Genomic DNA, 16,363 nt, shown 5'->3' with positions numbered 1-16,363 from the left:
GGATGGTGTATATAATTGCCTCAGATAGTACTAAGAATGTACTCAAGGAAGATAAGATATCAGACTTTGTCTTGTATGATAACAGATTAATTCAGAAGAGAAATGCATAGAAATCAGGCACATTTAAATTTTGATATTGAAAACACGTATTTCAAAATTTTGAGAATGAAAATGGATGTAGTTTACATGCCTTAGAATAATCACTCACTAGCCCTCAAGTACTGGCTTATGCTAGTAATCTCAACATGAAATCATAAGGCTGAAACACTCATATTAAGTTTGAGGCCAATCTGTATTACATATTAAGTTGTAGGCCTGATGTATGGCAAGAATCTTTAAATAAGGGGGGGGGGTGGGAGCTGCTTTTCCCTTAGTCTCTTTAGGAGTATTCTCTTTTCTTTAAGTGTCTCACCCTACATCAGGCATACCCAAATTGGGATCCAGCTCAAGGGGAGGCCCCAAGGCCTGACACTATTACACTATTACTAATACTATGGTGTGCTTACATACAGGAGCCTAGTATGACTGCCCTCTGAAAGGCCCAACAAACAGCTGAAAGTGTCAGACACAGATATTTACACCCAACCAATGAACAGAAGCTTGTTGAGTTAGGGAAAAGATGGAAAAAGCTAAGGAAGAGGAAGACCCTATAGGAAGACCAGCAGTCTCAACTAACTTGGACCTCTGAGATTGCTCAGACATGGAGCCACCAACCAGGCAGCATGTACCAGCTGGTATGAGGCCCCCAATACATATAGAGCAGGGTCCTCTGCCAGGACTTGAATCAGTGAGAGAAAGTGCACCTAACCCTCAAGAGACATGAGGCCTCAGGGAGTGGGGAAGTCTGTTGGGGTGGAGGTGGGGTAGGGACATCTTCTTAGAGACAGGGGAGGCAGGGATTATGTATGGAATGTGGAACAGTCAGAGGGCAGACCAAGATGGCGATAACGACTGGACTGTAAAAATAGATTAAAGAATAACAAAGAAGCAAACAGAAGAAAAAAGGTAGACGCCTCTGCTGCTTTATATATTTAGAGTATTTTTAAATTTATTATTCCAGAAAATATATTTATAATTGTGATTTGTGCATACATGTTTCTTTGAAAATGTAACTATTGTCTGTTTCAAACATTAATAAATTTCCATGATGCCAGTAGATATAGTAAATAAACCATGTATACTCATCTTGGAAATATCCTGAGAATTATTAATCATGCTTAAATATTTATAAATTCATTTTCAGTTAGTTTGATTTAGTATTCTACTGTGTTATTACATATTATTGTTTAACATTACACTTGAATTTCACTAAGTTAAAATAACTTAATCTTTAAAAATACATGCTCTAGTTGCTAGGGTTTTTTTTAAGTTCTGTTAATGGAATTTTATTAATCATTAACTTAGTGAGAAAAAAATTTTAAAATGTCAGTACAAACTCAAAAGCATCTATATCGCCTACATGTTCAAGTGTAGTTTGGAATGGTTTGCTTTTAAATACCATAATGATACTCAAAAGCCTTTTGTAATAGAAAGAAAAGAACATTTCTTTTTTATTGCAAAAGATTTACAATTGGTGCATAAAGAGGGTAGTTTAAATTTATTAGGAGCACAATACAATCAACTAAAACTTTGCACTTAAAAAGACTCTTCCAGGTTTTCCAGGTCCATTTGGCACAAAGCCAGCTGTGTTCTGTTCCCTAAGTTCCATCATTAGGCCACAGCTCTGCCCACTTTCTCTAGGAGACCAGCAGGACCACAGAGACATTCAGTTCTACCTGGGGCATAGCCAGAAAAGATGAACAGCATGCTCTTCTCTGGGCTCCATTGTCAGGCACAAGGCTCTCTGCCTGTCTGACCTAGGCATCCTATTGGCAGACAATACCAGAGAGAACCAAATGACTAACATCCAGTGAAAGAACACAACCAAAATTAACCAGGTCAATTGAGACAGATGAAGCACAAAAAGATGACCTTAAATCCAATCTGATAAAGTTGATAGAACATTTTAAAGAAGAAATGGATAAATTGCTGAAAGAAATACAGGAAAATAAAATCAAACAGGTGTAGGAAATGAATAAAACTGTCCAAGATTTGAAAATGGAAATAAAAGTGATAAAGAAAACACAAACTGAGGGAATCCTATAGATGAAAAATGTAGAGAAGAGAAAGAGAACTACAGACTCAAGCATCAGCAACAGACTACAAGAGAGAGAATATTAGGCATAGAAGATATGATTGAAGAAATAAATACATCACTCAAAGAAAAATGTTAAATGTAAAATGTTCCTGACACAAAATATCCAAGAAGTGTGGGACACTATAAAAAGACCTAACCTAAGAATAATAAGGATAGAAGGAGGAGATTATGAGCTCCAAGGCCCAGAAAATGTTTTCAACAAAATCGTAGAAGAAAATTTCTCTAACCTGAAGAAAGAGATGTCTGTACACATACAAAAATTTACAGAATACCAAATAGATTGGACCAGAAGAGAAAATCCTCCCTCCATGTTGTAACCAAAACATTAAATGTACTGAACAAAGAAAGGATACTAAAACCTGAAATGGAAAAGGGCCACATAACATATAAAGGTAGAACTGTCAGAATTACACCTGACTTCTCAACAGACTCTCAAATCCAAAAGGGCCTGGGCAGATGTCTTGCACACTGTAAGAGACCAGAAATATCAGCCCAAACTGAAATAGTCAGAAGAAGTTTCAATCACCATAGATGGAGAAAATAAGATATTCTACGACAAAACCAAATTTAAATATTTTTCCATTAATCTCATCCTACAGAGGATATTAGAAGGGAAACTCCAACACAAGGAAGGTAACTAAACCAAAGAAACCAGAAAAAATAAATAATTTTATGCAAGCAAAATCAAAAGAGGAGACCACCCCCCCACACACAATTACCAACATTAAAATAAGAGGAATTAACAATCATTGATCATTTATATGTCTCAGTATCAATGGACCCAATGCCCCAACAAAGAGACACAGCCTAACAGTGAATACAAAAATAGGATCTATCATTCTGCTGCATACAAGAAACACAAAGTACCAACAAAGATAGACACTACCTTATGGTGGTAAAGGACTTGAAAATGGTTTTCCAAGCAAATGGACCCAAGACACAAGCTGGAGTAGTCATTCTAGTATCTAATAAAATATACTTTCAACCAAAAGTAATCAAGAGAATGGGAATGATACTACCTACTCATGAAAGGAAACATCAACCAAGATGTCTCAATTAAGAACATTTATGCCCCAAGTGCAAGGGTACTCATATTCTTAAAAGAAGCACTACTAAAAGCTTAAATCACACACCAAACCTCACACATTATTGGTGGGAGACTTCAACACCCTGCTCTTACCAATCGACAAGTAATTGAGATAAGAACTAAATAAATCATGAAACTATGAGATGTTATGTATCAAATGAATCTAACAGATATACGCAGAATATTTCATCCAAATACAAAAGAATATACTTTCTTCTCAACATATGATGGAAGCATCTCCAAAATTGACAAAATATTCGGTCACAAAGCAAGCCTCAATAAATATAAGAAGATTGAAATAACCACTCGCATCTTATCAGATCAATGTGAGTGGATTAAATCTGGACTTCAACAACAGAAACAACAGAAAAGCTACAAATGTGTAGAAAATGAACAACTCTTTACTCAATGACCACTGGGTCAGGGAGGAAATAAAGATTTTTCTAGAATTCAATGAAAATGAAAACACATTACCAAACTTAGATGTAATGAAAGCAGTGCTGAAAGGAAAATTCACACTGTGAAAGCAGGCTAAGAGAAATGTTCATAGTACTAAGTACCCTCATAAAAAAATGGAGAGATCTCATACTAGCAACTTAAAAGCACACAGAAAAGCTCTACAACAAAAAGAAGCAGACATCTCCAAGAAAACTAAATAAAATGAAATAATCAAACTGATGGCTGGAATCAATAGATTAGAAACAAAGAGAATAATACAAAAATATCAAGTAAACCAAGAGTTGCTTTTTTGAGGAAATCAGCAATATAGACAAGCTCTTAACCAAGTTAGCTGAAAAGAGATAGTAACCAAATTACCAAAATCAGAAAGAAAAAGAGGGACATAACAACAGACATCAAGAAAAACCAAAGAATCATTAGATCTTATTCCCATTGCTTTTATTCCACAAAATTGAAAATCAAAATAATATGGATGATTTTCCTGACAGATTACACTTCCCAAAGTTAAATCAAAATTAAGCAACCTATTTCAATAGTCCTATAACTTGTAAAGAAATAGAAGTAGTTACTAACGTTTTCCAACCAAAAAAAAAAGCCCATGTACAGAATTCTAACAGACTTTCAAAAAAGAGCTTGATTTTTTGACATAAAAAAGTTTGTTATAGGTTGTCCTGATGTGTATATTAATGTTAATTTTGCTTCCTCAAGAGGGGTCGTTCTTGATGAGCAGTCGATCACATACTCAGGTGATCTCATGTCAACCTTCTTTCTATTTTAACTGGTCAGCAAAGGCTAGAGTCTGTGATTAGGAGCAGTGGAAGGGAATGGTGGGATGCGAACTCTTAGAGAGGAAGGCATATGGAAAGAAAACAAGAAGGGAAGAGAGAGGACAGAGAGAGAGGAAGAAGAATCCATAATAGAACAGAACCATGTAGCCAGGAGAAACTGCAAGTAAAAAAAAAAAAAAAGGATCTCATAGCTTGGAAATAAGTTAGTATAGTGCTAGATTTACCCAAACTAGGCACATAGCTTATGATTATAATAACAGAATTGTATATTTTATATATAGGTTTATTGGTGTTAAAAATTCCAACAACAAAGTTTTCTAACCTCTTTAAATTGCACTTGAAATGCTAACTTTTCTATGTTGGAACCATATTTTGTCTGAAGCATAAATAAATAGTGAGGGTATATATTGATAACTGCAGAAAAGAAAATAATCTACTGTTTTACAAAATTTTAAAATATGTTCTACCTAACACTTGATAGAGGGCTAATATCCAAAATATATAAATAATTTAAGAAGCTAACTGCCAAGAAACCAAACAACCCAATCAAAAAAAAAAAACAAACAAACAAAAAAAAAAAAAACAAGAATTCACAACAGAGAAATCTCCAATGGCTGAGAAGCATTTAAAGAAATGTTCAAAGTCCTTAGTGATCAGGGAAATGTAAATCAAAATGACCTTGAGGTTCTACCTTACACAAATCAGAATGGCTAAGATCAAAAACTCAAGTAATAGCACATGTTGTTGAGGATATAGAGAAAGAGGAACACTCCTCCATTGTTGGTGGGGTTGCAAGCTGGTACAACCACTCTGGAAATCAGTCTGGCGGTTCCTCAGAAAATTAGAAATAGATCTACCTGAAGACCCAGCTATACCACTCTTGGGCATATATCCAAAAGATTCCCACCATGCCACAGGGGCACATGTTCCACTATGTTCATAGCTCTGGAATCTATTTCAAAAAGTCAATACATTCTTCATTTTAAAATAAATATTCTTACCTTAGAAAATTGTGCATTTATCCATTTTGTGAATGTTTTCTTTTGAACATCTTCTCTTTCATCTATATTGTAAAATAAAAATAAAGTTATAATTAGGCTTATATTTTTCAACCAAAATAACTTTCAAATGTGATTTTAAATTTTGTTTTAAAGTCTTTGCTAAATGAAGTTGAACCTGAGTAAAGTTGGTATTAAGCATTCAATTAAAAAACATATCTAAGTTAATAGATATGTTCAGGTCTATACCCATTCAAATCTAATAACACTACTGAAATCAGTTTCACTGAATAAATGAAAGATTATTTATCCCTTGATAATCATTAGTCACCCTGGTATATTAAAGGAAACCATAGAGATTTATTTATTTAGCAAATATAATCCTGGACCTTTTCCCTTTTTTCTTTCTCTTCCTCATTTACAACATAAATTATTATTTATTCCTTTACAACTACTATAATCTTTAACTTGAGTCTGACCCTCATAGCAGAAAGTCACCCTAACAACCAAGAGTATGGCTCAATTACTGTAGTTGTTTGAATAAGTTTGGCCTACATAGATTTATGTGTTTGAATGTTTGGTCCACAAAGATAGAGCCTATTAAGAGGTAGGTACTGATGAGAATAGGTGTGGTCTTGTGTCACTGTGAGGTGGGCTTTGAGTGCTCCTAGAGCTTAAACTCTGCCCAGTGTGCAAGAGACAATCTCTTCCTGGCTGTCTTCAGATCAAGATGTAGAACTCTCAGCCCCTTCTCCAGCACCATGTTTGTCTGCACAGTACCATGCTTTCTGTCATAATCATAATGAACTGAACCTCTGAACCTGTAAGCCAGCTCAAATTAAATGCTTTCCTTTTTATAAGAGTTGTTGTGGTCATGGTGTCTCTTCACAACAATAGGAACCCTACCTAAAACAGATCTAGTCTAAAAAAAAAAAACCAAAACTAACATAAAAATCAAGAGTAACAACAAAAACAATCAAATAAAGAAAAAAAAAATTAGGTGCTGACATGCTCTGGCCTTGATCATAATGGACTGAATCTCTGAACCCTAAGCCAGCCCCAATTAACTGTTGTTCCTTATAAGAGTTGCTTTGGTCCTGGTGTCTTTTCACAGAATAAAACCCTAACTAAGACTGTTATCTTTGTATTTTAATTTCTATCCAAATTACAAACTCAGGAAAACACTACTTGACAAATATAAATGCAATAAGGGAGGGCCAACCCCCAAATGTCTAAAATTTCTCATGCCTCTTTCTGTCTAAATTCAGAAAATTACAAATGCAAATGACATGTCTTAGCTTACAAATATAAACTCAAAGAGAAAAATCTCCACAGATTTATGCCAAGAGGTTAAGTTGAGAAATTATTAAGAGATAGCTTTAGAAAATCCATCATTATATAATTATTTGTTTTCCTAAGCTGAAAATTACCCATTAAATTGACAGAAAAAGTCTATCTTCATTAATAATATTCAGTAAACCAATGTATCTGTAAATATGTAAGGCATTGATATTTCAGATATTATTTACTTAGGTCAAAAGGACTGTTATGAAAATGCCTCAAAATAAAAACGTTTCTTGTATAATTTTTTCAGTCATAGATGGTCATACTTTCTCTTAATAACAAGAAATAATCAGAATTGCTTTTCCATGACAAATATATGCATACACTAAAAGATGGCTACATTTAAATCAAAATGAATCTACAAGATGATGTTTTTACTAATGTTCAAAAGAGCAGATCACTGCTATCCTTGATGAGAACTTTTATTCTCCTTCACAAAATAACTTTTTTATTTAATTATGTTATTCCCACAAGCTACTATACATATGGTAAATTTCAGCATTATCCATATGGTATCACACAAATCATAAATATATAATGTGGAAGCCTCTCCTTTGTTGAGAAATTTGAATAAATAAAAGTAGACTTTTCAAGTCTAACATAACCTATCCATCATCATCAATTTCATACCATTATTTTCCAATTAATAAAAGAAGAAATAGAATATTTTCAATGGTCAGTTTTTAACTGGCTTGGCACAAAAGTCAAGACAAATATTTCTCAGAGTATATAAGGTTATTCCAAAAAGTAAATGACCTTTATTTGCAATTCCAATTCCTTTTTTAAATTCAAAGCCATGAATATTCTCTGTCAAAAACCAGAGAGAAAATGAGTCTGTTATGCATTAAATATATTGTGTTCACAACAAAGCTCATGGTGGAGTGTACTACATTTATGTGGCTATGTTGGGAACTGGTATTTAATGGCAGATGCTTGAGGCAGGGTTCAGAAATTGCCCAAATGGTTCAATGCTGTCTGATGGGAGTGAGTTCTTACTCTCACAGGACTAGGGTAACAACTGAAGATAATCATTAAGAACTGGTAATAGAAGTGAGTGAATAAGTCAGTGAGTAAATGAATGAATGAATGAATAAATGAATGGGAGAAGAAAGAACTGGTTATGATTATGACTTTTTTGATTGATGTAAAGAAACTCTTACTCAAGAGAAAGATACAGTACTGGTAGATCAAACAAGAGGTTTTCTCCTGTAGAGTTGGGTAATCATTAAGTTTGCTTGGGTTACATTCGTGAACATTAGAGATTTAAAGGCAGCTGTACCACCAGGAAGTTGTGTGAACAATTTATGGCAGCTTTCTCACTAAAAGTCCCAACTGCATTGTAATAAGCTGCGCTACTGAAGAATCCCTTGCATGATTTATGGGTAGCCACACTACAGAAGAATTCCCATAAACAATCACTTTACCTCTTTTGTAACCTCAAGAAGTGAGAGGAGACTCTAATAGATCTAGTGGAAAAGGCTGAATAGCTCAGTAAGCATGTGTGCCCTGTCTATGAGGGAATATTATTAATATCTCATGACACTGATGACAAACAGTGATTTACTAGGCAATGGTTATGTCCAAATCAGAAGACGCAGATATACTTCAGTGATAAAGAAAGGTTCTGAGAGCAATCTCTGAAAGTGCCTGTGAGCCCTTTACATTTTGGCAATAAGTACCTCACGAGAAGCTAAACAAGTTCTGGGAACATGATGATAGACCTTCAGAAGCATGAGTTAAAATAAACTGGCCTTTTGTATAAATAACCTAATCCCAGAAATTTCTTTATGACAACAGAAAAATGTACCAAAACAGAATATTTGAAAGTACATAAGCATGCACTCAGATGATTTTTAAAACATAACAAATAACCTTCAAAATAAGGCATTTGAAGACAGTTTTTCCAAAGGTTTTTAGGTGAAAAAGAATTTTGATTTATTTTCAATTAATTTCAAATTTCAATATGCAAAGCACTGAAGGCAGCACAGAAACCTTGACATTCTGTGCAAAATGCTATATATCTACTGCATAAATAGCACTAAATGTGAGGTTCAACGCACAAGCATCTTCAGTAAATGGCCTGTTTCAATTATCATCTTTCATACCAGAAAAATAAATTGGCAATGAATTACTTGCTAATGTTTTTCTTTGGCATAGTAGCACTTTAAATGTGATAAATATTATTATAAGTCATTTTATTATAGCTACAAAATCCAGAATGATTATTAGTATCTTATTGCTCAATAATTGTTTTTATAACATTTAAATCAATTCATATGCTATTTGCTGTTTTTACACTAGCAGATAGACTCTAAACAAATGAAACTAATATTATGAAAAATAAAATAGAGAATGATCATTTGAACCACAGTCTATAGTGTTTATTTTGACTAGAAATTACTTTATGCCATAATTTGTTTGCAAATTGTGCTACAAAAAAAATTTAAAGTAACAAAGGTTAAACATAGGCACACAAATTCAAGACAATCACAAGTTTAAATGCTCTATTTGAGCAATCCAGTCTTCTACAGGTGTCATAACATATATGAAAGCAGACTAAAATTTTATAATGTACAATGAAAATATCTCTGGAAATTTATTGAAATTGCACACAGTACCTCCCCATGATGTTAGATGATTTCTTTGCTATACCATGCTCCCTACCTTTACGAATTGGTAGTGTGTTTCATTTGTTAAAAAAATGTAACACCATAAAATATGTTTATGAAATTAAATTTATTTTCATCACCTCATTAAAACTATATTAATGTGGTACCATTAGATATTTTAATACATGTATACTTTGTGTGATATCTAAATAAAGATGAACATAACTACCATCTCAAATATTTGTAATTTCTTTACAGTAAAAACTTTCTGGGAGTATTAGATTGCTCAGAAGTTAAAAAGCTTGGCATACAAGCATCACAACTAAGGAACAGTATTCAGGACCCACTTAAATGTCAAGTAGACATGATTGCTTATCTGCTATGCCAGTGCTGGGTAGTAGAGTGAGTGAATTCCTGGAGGGACCTGCATATTTAGACAATCCATATAGGTGACTCTACTTTCAACTGAGAGACCTTGCTTGAATGAAAAAGATGGAGAATGAAGAAAACTCTGGATGTCAACTTCTAGACTCCATGTGAACATTCACATTCATACAAATATGTGCCTACATGCAAGGATACAAAAAAGAGATTTCTACAATATTTCCCTCTAGCTTTCAGAATTGTAAAGTAATGATAGACACTCTTCTATACAACAGTAGAACATCTTGTTCATATTGACTGAGCTTATTATACATTGATCAAGGTTTCTTGTCTGTCTTTTATTCCATAATCTTCCTACTCAGGTAGCCACTATTTGAGTTTCATGGCATTTATTAAACATGAAAGTATTATTTTCCTACTCACCATACTCAATATTCTAATACTGGAGAGCACGGAGTAAAGAATGTCTGAATTTCTATTCTTCTCTTTCACAGACCCTCAGCTGTTCTGGAACTTGTTATGAAGATTACAGTAAAATCGAATTTCTGATATTTCAACCTCTATCTCTTGAGTGTTGGAATTATAGCCATGATACCCATACCAAAAGCCTCTGACCAGCAGCATTATAGACTCAATGGCAGGTCTTAATTATTTTAAGTGATTGGTACCAGGGTAAATATAAGAAGATGCCTGATATTTGCATTCTTGTGAAGTGCTTTGATAAATAATGAAGTAGAACCAGTTTTATTCAATCATTATACATACATATTTATTCTGCTTCTTTCTACTTTGTTCAAAATACTTATATCATCTGTTTATGTATCTGTTTAAAGTTAGATATTTTAGAATCAATTGGTCTGAGAGAACACATGAGAGTATTTAAACATTTAAGTTATAGATGCCATTTGATTATCTGATAAAAATAATGAATCTTTTATACTGCAATTACTATACAGAAACATGTTTCCAGTTTTATGCAATTGATAGACTTCTCTGAAGATTACTATCACAATGAAATGTAAGCTAACACAAGCTAACACACATTGAGCTATTAACTCTCAGTTAATGAAAGAAGATATTTTTCAAAGTTATTGTCTTAGGATTATAATTGCTGTGATAAATACCATGACAAAAAGCAAATAGAAGAGTAGAGGGTTTATGGGGCTTATGCTTCAACATCACTGTTCATCACTGAAGGAAGTCAGGACAGGAACTTAAGCAGAACAGACACCTGGAAGCAGGAGCTGACATAGAAGCCATGCAGGGGTGCTTCTTATTGGCTTGCTCCTTATGGCTTGCTCAGCCTACTTTTATATAGAATCTAGGACTTCCATACCTGCAATGGGATGGGCCCCAAAACATCAATCACCTATTAAGAAAATGTTCTATAGGCTTTCCTATAGCTTGATCTTATGGGCCCACTTTCTCAACCTAGGATTCTTACTCTCACATGACTAAAACTTATGTCAAGTTGACATAAAACTAGTCAGCACACTGATCATGTCCTATTTTCATTTATAGTCTTATGTTGTAATTATGCTAAAACTTTATATTTTTATAAGTCTGACACTATACTTTCTAGCATTCTATTGTATGCACGCAGTTTCTCATTTCCTCTTAAAATTTTGTAACTAATTTCTTTATACTCATAAAATATTCCTAAGCATATTAATATAATCAGCAATGAAGAAAATCTCTCCTAGAAAAATGTACTTGAGAACTGTTCCCTGGGGATGTCAAGGAGTAAAGGACTGCTACTTCATAAATTGCTAAAAGTGATCAATATTTTATTTTTATTCTCTCCATGGGAAAATCTCATGTAAAATTATCTTTCTACCATGACATAAAACATGGACATCTTCTCACAATTAACTGTTTCTGGAAGTCATTTCTGTTTAGTATATCTAGCATTTTATATCTCCTTAGATTAGTGCATCAACCTTTCATCTGTTATTAACTTTTATATTCTTGAAACCCTCAGGAATATGAATGTGAGATGCATTCAATTGTGATATTCATGATTCACAAGAGAAATTACTACAGAAGGTGTTATTAGGAGGCAAACTGAAAAAGCATTAAGTGTGGAGACCTATCTTTCTTTCCCACTAAAATGTATAATAAATTTTGGCCTTAAAATAACTAATCCTTTTTGTTTTCCTTTGAAATGAGGATATTAATACTCTTTATATTCTATAACCACTGCTGTAATGAAACTATTGACTGAGTCATTTCTATCACAGTTATGTACATACATATATACACATAAACACATACATACATACATATATGTGTGCATATGTATACACACACATATACATATATATGTATATGTGTGTGTATGTATAGCCATCACTACAGGGTCAGTCTTCATCTAAGTTCATAGCTTTGTAGAAATACAAACAAAGCATTTTCAAAAGTAAGGTTATATATTTCAAGAAAGGCATCACAAGATGCCTTTTTTATTTTAAAAAAGAAAGGCATCACTGGGTCATAAAGAAAAGGTTACGCAGCTACTTGGGTGTTAAGTGAGTTACTTTAAAGAATGTGACAGTCAATTTACATTTACGTCTAACAGAATAGGTGAAAACGAAAGAAAAAAATGTTGGGGAAGAAAAGATGAGTTTTGATGAGTAGGAAGCAAGGAAAAGAACACTGAGAAATAAAGAGTGCATAAGCTTCGTTCTATGTGATTTATTTGTTGACTAACTCTAACACAGAAACAAGGAATTCGTAAGGACTCTTACGAAGGGATATGGTAAAGTGATAGAGAAGGATCTCTATATGGTCTGACCTCTTGTCTGCTACCAGATAAAGTAATATAAGTGTTATCCCTGTGGTCATTTGAGAATGTCTTCCATAGACTTACAGATTTCAATGCTTGGTCATCAGGGATTGGCATTATTTGAAAGAATTAGGAGATGTGGCCTTGTTGGAGGAGGTGTGTTAGTAGGGGTGTGCTTTTAGACTTCATGCATCACAGCCAGTCCCAGTGGCTCTGTCTTCCTGCTGCCTGGGAATCCACATTTACAGCTTCAGTTACATCTCTAGCAGCTTGTCTGACTGCATGTCATCATTCTCCCAGCTATGATGACAATGGACTAAATCTCTGAAACTTTAAGCATATGACAATTAAATGTTTTTCTTTACAAAAGTTGCTGTGGCCATTGTGTCCTCACAGCAATAGAAGTTGGTACCAGGGAGTGGGATACAGCTGGGAAAGGCCTGATAATTAGGCTTGTTGGTAGAATGGAGACTTTGGGATTTTGGATTATGGAAAGAGATGGATGCTTTTAGTAGGGCTTAATGGGCTGTACTAGTAGGAACATTGATGACAGTGGTGTTGAGAGCAATGTATATTATGATGGCATGGCTCAAAAGATTTTACAGAAGTATATTACTAGGTTCCCTAGAGACCTTTATTGTGATAGTTTAGCAAAAATAAAAGATTGGCTACTTTTTGCCCTTGTCCATAAACAAAAACAAAAACAAAAAAATCTTCCTGAGGGTACATTGAAGAAATTTGGATTGATGGCACTGGCAGAGGAACTTTCAGGACAGCCTAGTATTGGCTTTGTCATGTAGTTATTACTAAGCCACTCATATGCACATCTACAATGCAAAGGGGTAAACTAAGCAAGGGAAAATACAAATTGTAGTTTAAGATGAAAAGAAGCACTGGGAAGTTTAATGAATTTAAGTTCAGTGCTCAAGGAGATAAATCGTTTAAAGAAAAGCTTGATGCTAAATCGAATAAAGGACATGGTGACCTCAGGGCAAGATCCCACCCAGTTATGTTCCCAACTTGTAAAAAGAAATTAGACAAAAACTTAAGCAGTGAAGGAAATTATCAAAAACAAAATGTGGATGAAAATATATTTGTATGAGGAGGCCAAGTTCTAGCCCCAGAAAGCAACAGATCTTGACACCTTTGACCAGGTGGTTCTGAATTTAAAGTCAGGATACAAAAATTAAAAAAGGATTATGGAATCTCCCTCCTGGTTAAGCAAACAGCTGATCCCAGCTCAGCTTCCTGTCAAGGATGTCCCTGAATGAAAGCCCAGACAGGCCACTGTATGAAGCTGTAAAAGTGAACCCTAAAATGTCACCCCAAGATGTTGGAGATGACAGTCATGTAATACCTTCCAAAGAGAGTTGCTAATGGGGAGTGAAACTAGCAAGAGAGAGAGAGAGAGAGAGAGAGAGAGAGAGACAGAGCGAGAGAGAGAGAGACAGAGAGAGGTTGCAGTCAACAAAGCTGAAAAGGAGTTGGAGATCTTAAAAGTCTTTGACATTGGACATAGACATGGAGATGCATAATTTGGAATTTTTCCTGCTAGTTTCTGGTCTCATTTTGATCTACTATTTCCTTACTGTGTTCCTGTTCTTCCCTTTTGGAATAATGATGTATTATTCTATATCATTCTATGTTGAAAGTATGTGATCTGCTTTCTGCTTTTGATTTTACAGAAGTTATAGTTAAGGGATTGCCTTGAGTCCCAGAAAAGACTTTGACCTTTGAACTTTGAAGCAGTGTTAAGACTGTTATAGACTATGGGAACTTTTGAAGTTTGACTAAATTCATTTTGTATTATTGTGTGACTATAAGTCTATTGGAACCTCAAGTAGAACATGGTTATTTGGATGAGAATGGTCGTCATAGGCTCATAGATTGAATGAGGCTCAGAGATTGAATGAGGCTCAGAGATTGAATGCTACTCACCAGGGAGTAGGACTATTTGCAAGGATTAGGAGGTGTAGAGTAGGTGTGGCTGTACTGGGGGAAGTGTTCACTCTGGGTGGGCTTTAAGCATTTAGAAGCTCAAACCAGGCCCAGTGGCTCTCTCATTCTGCTGTCTGAGGATCAGGATGTAGAACTCTCAGCTACTATTTTAGTATCATGTCTTCATGCATGATGACATGTTTCTTGCCATGATGACATTTGACTCAATCTCTGAACCTTTTCACAAGCTCCAATTACATGCTTGCCTTTATAAAAGCTGCCATGGTCATGACAGTTGTGACGTCTCTTCACAATAATAGAACACTGACTAAGATAATCACTAAAATCACAGAGAAAATGAACAGTTCTGTGAACAAGATTATCCCCACTATGTAAAGCAATGAGATATTATCTGTGTACCAAGAAAAATCAGAGTGTCCATGTGCTCTGTTACTCATTTTAAATGCATTTGGAACATTTTAATTGCTTAATTTATGTTACATAGGCTGATCAATTTCCTTCTAATATTTTCATATATGTGACACATTTTGATTTATCCCCTATTACCTTCTTTTGTGTCTTCCTCCTACTGATACATTTCTCTATTTATCTTGTTTTTTTCTGGAGAATAAATATATTTGCATGTCATTGTTTAGCACATTAATTGAGAATCCTTATCATTTATGTGAAATAACATAAAAGTTAGGCATAAGAGGGAATATTAAAAAGCAACAGATCAAAAATACACATAGTGAAGAAAAACAAAGAGGTACGATTTTATTTCATTCTAAAAGAAATATGAAGTTACAGGACAGAGCTATTAATGTTACAAAGTATTCTATAATTTTACTAAATATTAAGGGGAAATAAAGAGATAAAAAACTATAGAAAATAATGGTAAATACTAGATAAGAGCTATGCAATATTTGGAATTATTATAATAGAAGGCTCCAAATTCAGGACATATTTAGAAAATGGATTTGCCATGTTATTAATCCTACAAAATAGCAATGTCAAGTCAGAGAGGTTAGAATGAAAAATGGTACAAAAAACACTTTCCATTAAACCTGAGTAATAGCCTTTGATCTTAGGATTTTAGATTTCCGGGGTATAATGTGACATTGGTGGTCAGTTTATAATGAGGAGGCCTAAAATAATTAAACGTGCACACAAAGAACAGAAAAAACTGCCAGTGTCAAAGAGGGTCCTCATTTGCCATTCACTCTGCAATCAGTGCAATGCAGTTTTCACTACTCATTACCCTACAAAAGTTTTTCATAATAGCATTATATTCTTACTCATTTCCAAGAGAGTAGCTGTCCAGATCAAAACTACATTTCAAACACTTAGCATATAATATTTTACAGGTGTACTAAATACAGTTATTTAAGACAATAAAGTCCATATTTACCTTTCATGCCTCTTTTTATTTTGCTCTTCAGCAGATATTAATTCTATTAACCTGTGGTAAACAGAATAATGGTCCTCTCCCAAACATGCCCACTTTCTAATCCCTAACATCTGTGACTAAATTGTGTTACATGACAAGGGGGAATTTTGGTGATGGATGGAATTAGACTTGCTAATCAACCAACTTTTTATAGGAAGATTATTCTGAATTATCCAGTGAGGCTCACATAATCACAAGGGCCCTTACACAGAAAACTACTTGGCCCAACAACCTGGACCAGAGATAGCAGCATGAGAAGAACATGGCTATGTTCTGCTTGTTTTGAAGATGTAGGAGGAACTCAGAGATGACATATAGGAACAATAT

At 34.3% G+C, this 16,363-nt stretch overlaps 1 protein-coding gene across 1 annotated transcript in view; it reads right to left on the bottom strand.

Moving 5' to 3' along the window:
- The window catches only part of LOC143435463 (dystrophin-like), a 254,647-nt gene that overhangs the window by 163,434 nt on the left and 74,850 nt on the right, over positions 1-16,363 (bottom strand). The window contains exon 2 of the mRNA XM_076918258.1: positions 5,533-5,594. Within this exon, the coding sequence (XP_076774373.1) occupies positions 5,533-5,594 (62 nt within the window). The remainder of the gene's footprint in view (positions 1-5,532; positions 5,595-16,363) is intronic.

This window comes from Arvicanthis niloticus, chromosome X (genome assembly GCF_011762505.2).
Source record: "Arvicanthis niloticus isolate mArvNil1 chromosome X, mArvNil1.pat.X, whole genome shotgun sequence".
NCBI classification, from domain to species: Eukaryota; Metazoa; Chordata; class Mammalia; order Rodentia; family Muridae; genus Arvicanthis; species Arvicanthis niloticus.
The sequence above is the reverse complement of the archived record's forward strand: the minus strand, read 5'-3'. Positions and strand labels throughout refer to the sequence as shown.